Genomic DNA, 8,544 nt, shown 5'->3' with positions numbered 1-8,544 from the left:
CCTTTGATCCCCCCTGGGAATAGCGAATTTGTGATTATTCCCCCATCATAACAATTTTGAATATTATTGGATGGAATATGCAAATGCTAAAATGGTCATATTGTTTTAAAGCAAAACCTCCTGTTGGAACTCATCAGATTTTGATATGGTTTGTGTTGAAATTTTACTTCATCAGAAAAGGATATCCCTTATTTTGTTTATTCTGAAGTCATGTAGCTTCCTGGTAGGATGTGTAGACTCTTGCAGTCATCCTATTAGCCTCAGAGGCTGCCCTGGCACCCGCTAGCTTTGCACTTCTTCCATGGAAAGTCAGCTATTTTCATAGTGTCGCCACTGTCGTTAGAAGAATCTGACTCTAAAATCCTGGAAATTCCTTCCACTCTCATACCTCAAAAGTATTACCATTAACCTGACTTCCTGTTCTGACAAAATGTGTGTTTTACGTTCCTTTTGGGTTTCCAAGAAAAGGTAAAGTAGAAACGTTTGGGAAGAATTTCCTAAGTGTGCATAGTAAGGTGAGAGGAACTTCAGCTGATGATGATAAGTTGTCATGAGCTTGAGTCACAGGCAGGCTAACTCTCCACAGTACGCTCTTACCTGAGTTTTGATGGTGTTGTGGTATCACTAGCTTCTGCGAGTTGTTTTCTCCATTAAAGTTGGTAGCATAGGGGAAAAATATCAACCTTATGATGAAAGAACCAAAAATATAGGAACAGTGGAGATGAACACATTTTGTTTGGCTCAATAGTTTCAAATGGCAACAATTATCCAAATGCTTTCTACTGAAAGATTGTGGGGCTGGAGAGGTTGCCCAGTGTAAGAGTACTCCTTGCTTTTCCAGAGGACCCAAGTTCAGTTTCCAGCACCCAGTGACGCACAACCACCTGCAACTCCAGCTCCAGGGACCCGGACACCTGCTTCTGAGCTCCTTCAGTGCCTGTACTCACACACACACACACGACACATGCGCATGCATGCCTACAGGCATGCCCGCGCATGTGTGCGCATGCGCATACACACACACACACACACACACACACACACACACACACACAGAGCGAACTTTTGAAATCCCTTTAAGGTTCAGATACTATGTTTTATACTCCCATGTATCTGAACTAAAAGTCTGTTTCCCTGCAACCATAGTCCACTCTTTGATTCTGCTGCCTCCTGAAGATTCCAGATGGGTAAGCCTCTGCCAGTTGCTGTATTGTGAGTCTGCTGTAGCCCCTTCCATTCATTCCACCTCTACTTCTGGTGATGAATAATGTTTCTTTCTTGACTATATAACACAGGGAAAATTAGTGTTCATCCAGTGAGTGAGTCTGTGGGCTGCTGAATTCGAGGACCTCCGCCTCTGGATGCAGACATGGAATCTTGTCATTTCTTAGTTCCTGATATAAATTTTGCCCCTCCTAGAATGCTGTTCCAGTAGAGGGCTCTAGTTGACTTTAATATATTATGGAGTAAAAATCATTGGGAGGTTTTTTGTGTTTATTTGAGATAAACTTTCAACATGATGTTTCAAACAGTCCCTCACTCCCCTCCGCCCCCAAATATAATTACAGAAGCTTGGGCATGGCTAACTGTCCTTTTGTCTGTCTGTTCCGAAGCCTAGCGGTCTTATGGGAACTACCTTTCCTTAGCAACATAAGCACAAATACACATGTACACGTGGTATACACAGGCAAACTCATGTGCGTTTGTGTGCCTGTGACTGAGCAGGAGCACACGTGTCATATGTGTGTGGAAGTCTGAGGTAAGCATCTGTTGCCTTCCACTGTCATTATGAGACAGAGTCTCTCCTTGAGCTTGCTAGTCAGTCACCTGTTAGTCAGCTTGCAAGTCAGCTAGACAGGGTGGCCTCTGATCCTCCGCCTTTACCCTGCACCCACTGACAGGATATCTGACTGCCTATTGCTGTCCCATAAACATTTGTTTGAGAAATGATACATGGATGTAAGTGATTTTGAGGGGGAGGGGCCTTCTTTAAAGGTCTCTCACCTCTAAAGAAAGTGCACTGTTTGTACTTCAAGACTAACTGTTTCAGCTCTATTCACAAACCCAGTGTTTTTTCCTAGAGTGCACTAGTATTACCTCAACCACACACTGGATCTGCGTCTTCATAGTGATGGAGGCAGAATACTGTGTGTGAGTTTCATAACTCCTTGTCCGAAGACTTTTGTGGAAGAGTCAGCGGGAAGCAGTGAATGTAAAGTAAGCCAGGAAGGGAAGGAGGAACGATTGGAAGCCCTGCACTGCACCCGAGGACATTCTTATCTGCCTTTGAGTCCCAGCAGTACACAATCTGAGCTGGTTTCATTTCCTTCTTTGAAAAATGGAGATAAAAGACAATGCCTGTTTTATAGCATTTATTGAGAGGACGAATGGGATGTACATCTTCCTAGGATAGTGCTGATGCCTGGCCACTCTGTGCTTTGGGCTGCATCTCCCATGTTCTGCACCAACTTTATAAGCTCCACTTTGGTCTGACGGTCTGTTCTTTGGAAATAAAATCTACTGTCAGTGCACTGACAGTGTGCACGCGCTTGGTCTGCTGAGGAGCTCCTACAGGGAATGTGAGGGAAGGCAGACAAGGGGTGGACAAGAATACAAGTGCCTTGTGCTTTTCCGTTACTGTCACGCCATTTCCAAATGGAAAGTTAGAGGCTGAAGGAGAGGAAGGCAGATCAAAGTCAGCTCTGGAGAAAATCATATAGTTTGAGAATAGTGTCAGTTATTTACATTGACCAATTTCAGCCTCCACTGTTACTTCGAGGTAGGCTCCTCCTGTTCGGGAAGAGGAAAGACCCTTAGCTGAGGAAGCAAAGAGTACGGTGGAAACATGTGGAAAAATGGTGATGTCACAGGCAGCACTCAGTCCCTAAGCAGGCATGTCTCGTAGTAGCATGGCAGCCAGCCAAATTTACAAACTTATCAATTGGGAAAACAAATATGAGGAGTATTTGGTGTCTTTATTGCTGGCAAATTCACACAGTGGACTTTTCAGTCTGACAGGACTGTGGGAGGATAGGAACTGGTGTTTAAAACACTGTCACTGAAATTGGAGGTGTGAGTTGTAAGACTGTGGGACAGCATGCCCTTACCTGACTGGACAGTACATACCCAGACTTGTAACTGAGTCAAGTTGAGGACCTAGGTGGAAAGGTGAATTACAGGAGGGAAAGCCAGTAGAAATAGTACGGGGGGTGGACAGAGAACGGAGTAAAAGGTGGGCAGCAGCAGGAGTTGGTCTACTTAACTAGACTTCCGGGACCACAGGCTAGTTACAAAGAAAGCAAGCTGAGCGGGGAGCGGGGATGAAGGACTGAGGTCAGGGGGGTTCCCAGGTGTGAGCAAAGAGAACAAAGAAAAAGTCTGGGCATGGAGAGTCATGCAAGAGTCTGACATAGATTCAAACCAGTCTGGAACATGGACAGAGAGAAAGGAATGACCCTGAGCCACCTACAACTAGGAAGTGCGAGCATCTTGGAGGTGGCTACGAGGTGACTTGAGTGCCCTGGTTGCAGCTGGCCCAGCCTGACCCTGTGAGGTTGGCGGACCAGGGCAGCAGAGCTGCTCTGGGGTGGGGGAAGGGTGCTGGGGGGAGGGGGGCAGAGAGGGAGGTGTGCTCAGTGTTTGGTGATGTCATTGCAAGTCAGTGCGCGGTGAAATTTAACACCAGCCGGATTTACTAGGCTCCTCTTCTTCCAGGCAAAGCGGCCGGGCGTTGCAGTCAACTCAGAGCGAGCGCCTGCAGTGGCCACCAGCCCCCTCGCACCAACTTGATTTCCCAAGTGGGTGTGTGTGCTTGTTTGACAAATGTTTGGGCGCAGGCTGCTCCTGGGGACTTCCTCCCCTACTCCTTCACCTCCTTCTTCCCACCCCCACCCTCCACCCTCCACCCCGCCTTTCTCCTCCCAGGCCCAAAGCAGAGCGCTCCACGGGAGTCACTGAGTCTCCTTTGAACCGCAAGTGAACTCCAGGGCTGCGCTCCCGACCCTGCTCCGCTGTTGCTGCTGGCCCCGCTGTCAGGGTGAAGTCTCGCTCACCTCTGGTACCCCAGGGGAGCGCGACCCCCGAGACAGCAAAGGCACGGAGCATCTTAGCTCTCTTCCCCCGCTGGGTGCCGCTTCCTACCCCTACACCGCTTCATCCTCCTACCCCGCCCCACCCCCCCATTTTACGGGTCGGAGCATGGTTTTCATGTGACTTTCCCCCCTTTTCATGGACAGTACCTGCACTTTTAGCAGTTCGGAGCTGGCTTCTGCTTCCCGTTAGTGCTTTGCCGCAGGGACAAATGCATACAAATGCATTTAGGAGCCTACAGGACAAGGCAAGGAAAGGTCTCCCCTACCACAAAAACGTAAGTAGCGCATCCGCCGGCGGAGGGGGGAGGAAGGGGCTTTAGACCAACCCCCTCTCTCCACCCTCTCTATCCACCACGGAGTTGGAGATCTGTGGTTCTGCTCCTTGGTACTTTTTGGCGCTGGGAGCGGGTGAGCTGCCGTGGCATCCTCCTCTTGACTTCTCAACTTGTAAAATACCGTGTTTGAAAGGAAGCAAGCTTCTGCCAGAGAGTCTCAGTTTATGCTAAAGCGATCCTGTGGCTAGGGAGGAAAAGCTTGCTGGCCTGCGTCCCAGCATCCCCTAGGCCACAACCCCAGGCAGTTTCTGAGCGTCTCTGACACCCGCTTGGCCTTCAACTCCAACTACCCCAGCGCTCTCCTCCGGTCTCCTCTTTCAGTCTTGGCTGAAGTCCTGCTCCCAGCTGTCTCAGGGCTCCCAGCCTGGGCGATTGCTAGGATTCTAGCAATCCTCTGCGTTCTGCAAGCACGGTTTTGGGACTAGGTTGCCAGGTGGTGAGAAGGGATGACTACCGAGCCTAGAAAGTAGGGAACTGCTCAGCTCAGGGGGGTCTAGGGCAGTCACCTCTTTTTTTGAAGGCAAACAGACATAACTCGAGCATCTGGAGTTGAGGCTGAGTCCTGACATGAGGTCTCTCAGTGGGGAAGCGGTGCTTGCAGCCAGGATAGGTTTGGATGCGGGGAGGGGAGAGTAGGGTGTGAAAGCGCATCTACCTTCCCTGATAGAGCTTGGGCTGGCCCGTCTTCTCTCTGCACACCATACCTGCTCCTATCCCCACACTGGGGAAAAGCGCGATGACTCTCAGCCTTGATTGCCCGTCTGGGCGCCCCTTACTAGAGGCCAATGGGTTATACAAGTTTGCATTTGGCCCCTGAGATGGAGGAGGGAGGGAAGGAGGGCGGGCGGGAGGGAGGGAGGGAGGGAAGAGGAGAGGAAGACTGCTGAGTTGTAGGGAGGAAGAGGAGGGCAGAGCTCAAGCTGCCCAAGCCAGCTGAGCGCTGGTGGAGGCGGAGTGGAGAAAGCCCTCCTTGTGGTGTTGCTTCTGAGCACATGTGGTCCTGCAGGGTCTGACGCGTGCGCTCTGCTCTAACCTCTGCGAGCTTCATGGGTGACTGTTCCCTACTTCGGGGCAATTTGCACCTCCAGGCACACCCCCCTTTTCCAGGAGACACAATCAAGTCTATAGGACTTAATCATGACTCTGCCTCATGGTGCTGGGAGCCCAGTAGTTCCCAGATGCTAGAAGCTCTCCCTGTGACCTTCCCAGAGAGGCTTGCTCAGATCCAGGCTTTTAATCTGGCTTTTCTTGATAAGCATCCCACTGAGTAATGGCTTTTCCAGGCAGAGTGGGGCTCAGATGTATCACATCTTATAGAACTGAATGCTTCTTACAGGTTGATTCCTTCGGGCTTTGGAAGGCCCCCCAGGTTCTGCTCAGACTCCAGGGCCCAATCTTCTTGCCAACTCCCAACTCTAAGGCTTTCCCTGAGTCCCTGGTGTTGTTTAGACAATCTGTTTGGTACTCTGTGACGCTGCAGAAGATAAGTTTTATAAAAGACCTAGATGAGTAATTCTGGCCTCTTTGTGAGCTGTGCCTTGCATCTAGATCTGATATTGGAATGTATAACTCTGAAAAAAAAAAGAACTTTATAACTCTGGGTGAGAGATGAAATAAGGACCATCTCATTTTTATTCTACAAAAGCTTAGCAGTATTCTGCCATTCATTTACTTGCCATTTATTCATTTCTTCAACAAATATTTACTGAACATCAGCTGGGGAGAGTCCGCCCTGGTCCCAGGTGATAGGAATAGAACGGTTGAAAGAGAATACAATCACTCCCCTAACAATGTGCAGCGTTCAGTAGAGGAGCAAAGGAAACGGGAATGATAAAGGTGTGTGTTCAGGAAGGATACCCGGAAATCCTGAAAAGGTGGGGGCTGAAGGAGAGAAGGGGACAAGGGGAGGGATGGCCAGTGGGGTGGAGGGGGCATGGAGGGAGAGGCTGAACGGTTCTAAGAAGAAGAAAGGTTCAACTAAAGGAAACCTAGGCAGAGACCAAAGCAGAGAGAGGATGGGATCTCCATACCCAGGCCGTCAAAATGTTCAGATGTGACATGGGGCAATCAGGGTACCTGAAGGCTTGGGAGACATAGTTTGAGTACCATCTCCAGGAAGAAGTAGCTGAAATGGAGGTACAGAGAGAAACAGAAGAGACTGAAAGAACTTCTGATCGTGTCACTTTTCTAGCTGGACGAAAGGAGGGCAAGGGGAGCAATGACTTCCTTGATCTTGGGATTAGGGAGCAGATAAGAAGTCAGACAGAAGTTTAGTAGAAATGAAGGACCGTCTCTTGGTCTTGGTGCCTGAAAGTAGATTCATTCATTCAAAACTCTTTAACACTAGCATGGGCCAGTTTAACAACTGCCTTGGTCTACTGGCTGGTGAATTTTTCTTCTTTTCCCACCGGTACTCCAGGCTCTTTGACTGCCTGACATCCTTAAGCATTACCCTCCCTGAATTCAGGAGTTGCTCAGGCATCTAGAATTAGACGTGCTCTGTAAGTCCTTCAAACTGCCTCCAGTTGACAGTCTGAGAGATTTCACTGTGGGTGAATCACTGACAGAGCTTTTCCCTTGGAATCATCCAATTTTGTTCCCATTGCTGGGAATGATGAAAATTCCCCTCAGTTATTTTGAGAGAAACAGAATTTTTTATTATTTCTGAATCTTAGCTGTTAGTAAAACACAGGACCTATAAAGCTGCCAGGACAAAGATGTTTTTGGCATAAAAGCCACGAACCAGGGGAGCTGTTGAAATGCTAGGTGTGTGTTACATGTATGTTTCTCACACTGCTTCACACTTCTCTGCTGATTTAAGAGGCCACCAGCTCATCAAAAAGTTTGCTATTCACTAAAGTTCGCAAGTCTTTCTTGCTATTGTAAACTTTGTCTTTGTAGCAATGAATGGTGGTAGCCCGGAGACACGTATCATAAATTCAAGGGATCTCATGAGTACCCTAAAGAGAGATTGCTGGCATTCTCCCAACAGGACTGGACTTTTATGACAAAGTTGAATAGCTCCTTAAGCTGCATCTAGGGAAACTCTCAGAAAAGGAATTAGTTCCTCGGATGTCTATTTTCCACCTAAATTTAAGCATTCACCTGGCTATTCTGGCTGGCTGTTTTGAATGTTGCTGATGTCACACTGACTAACTAAAGATCAGGCTAGCAGACTGAATGCAGGCACTTTTGGACTTTGTTAGACATCCCCAGATACTGTGTGGGCTGCTATTTTTGAATCTTTATTAAAATTTAGTGGCCATGACATTGAGTTCTTTTAGACTTGATCAGTTTTATTAAATGTCTGAGAATGCTGACTTCCATCATGTGCAGAAATTAATCTTACACAATAGTCCTCAAGCCTGTTTTGCACATTAGACCCACCTGGTGAATATCTGAAAATACAGGTAACATACTGTAGGAAGAGTTTCAGCCCTAACGTCCACTTGAGGAAGAGCTGGTGCAGTAGTGTACGGCTGTCACCTTAGTGCTGGGGAGGCAGAGACAGGAGGATGCCCGGGGCTTACTGGCCTGCCAACCTGGCCAAATTGGTGAACTCAAAGGCAATGAGAGACCCTGTCTGAAAATGCAAGGTGAAGAATAACTAAGGACAAAACAATGGGTGCCCATCTCTGGCTTCTGTACACACACAAACACGCATACACAAACATGACACACACACACATGTACCTTGTATGTGTCATAAGCATACTACAACCGGAACCTTTGTGAGAGCAGAGAGAGGTAGCCAAGCATCAGCAAGCTATTAAACTCAGAAGTGATTCCAGCATGCCATGGGAAATCCATCTATATCATACGAGCAGCTCTTGGACTTCACTTGTCCTAAAGCAGAAGAGCTCGGATGGTCCTCCACTCGGCATTATCGGCTTTGTGAGGAAAATCTTTAGAGTCCAATCTCACACCACGGTGCAGACTCCTGAGGTAGGGGTTGTGTGGCTTACCAGTTGTAAATGTCTAATGGCTTTTCTGTTTTTGTTCTTGTTTTTTTTGCCCCTTAGGAAACGGCTTCTTCGTTTTATTGTACTATGTGTGGTGTGCATTACTGTTCATGCACAGGGACAAGGTAAGGGGCATTATCTTGTTACTTGTTCTTT

General features: G+C 48.0%; 1 protein-coding gene across 4 annotated transcripts in view; it reads left to right on the top strand.

The window, feature by feature from the left end:
• Window positions 1–3,673: 3,673 nt before the first annotated feature.
• Window positions 3,674–8,544, top strand: part of Col24a1 (collagen type XXIV alpha 1 chain) — a 261,191-nt gene continuing 256,320 nt past the window's right edge. Inside the window, exons 1-3 of one of the 4 annotated variants that reach the window (XM_021233967.2) lie at window positions 3,674–3,797; window positions 4,236–4,366; window positions 8,449–8,513. In XM_021233967.2, the coding sequence (XP_021089626.2) occupies window positions 4,311–4,366; window positions 8,449–8,513 (121 nt within the window). In that variant the 5' untranslated portion in view covers window positions 3,674–3,797; window positions 4,236–4,310. Of the gene's footprint in view, window positions 3,802–3,946; window positions 4,367–8,448; window positions 8,514–8,544 lie in introns of those variants that run through there. The other 3 variants (XM_040751646.1, XM_040751647.1, XM_021233968.2) reach the window with 3 other exon arrangements.

The sequence above is a fragment of the Mesocricetus auratus genome, unplaced genomic scaffold (assembly GCF_017639785.1).
Source record: "Mesocricetus auratus isolate SY011 unplaced genomic scaffold, BCM_Maur_2.0 Super-Scaffold_100009, whole genome shotgun sequence".
In the NCBI taxonomy this organism is placed as follows: domain Eukaryota; kingdom Metazoa; phylum Chordata; class Mammalia; order Rodentia; family Cricetidae; genus Mesocricetus; species Mesocricetus auratus.
The sequence above is the reverse complement of the archived record's forward strand: the minus strand, read 5'-3'. Positions and strand labels throughout refer to the sequence as shown.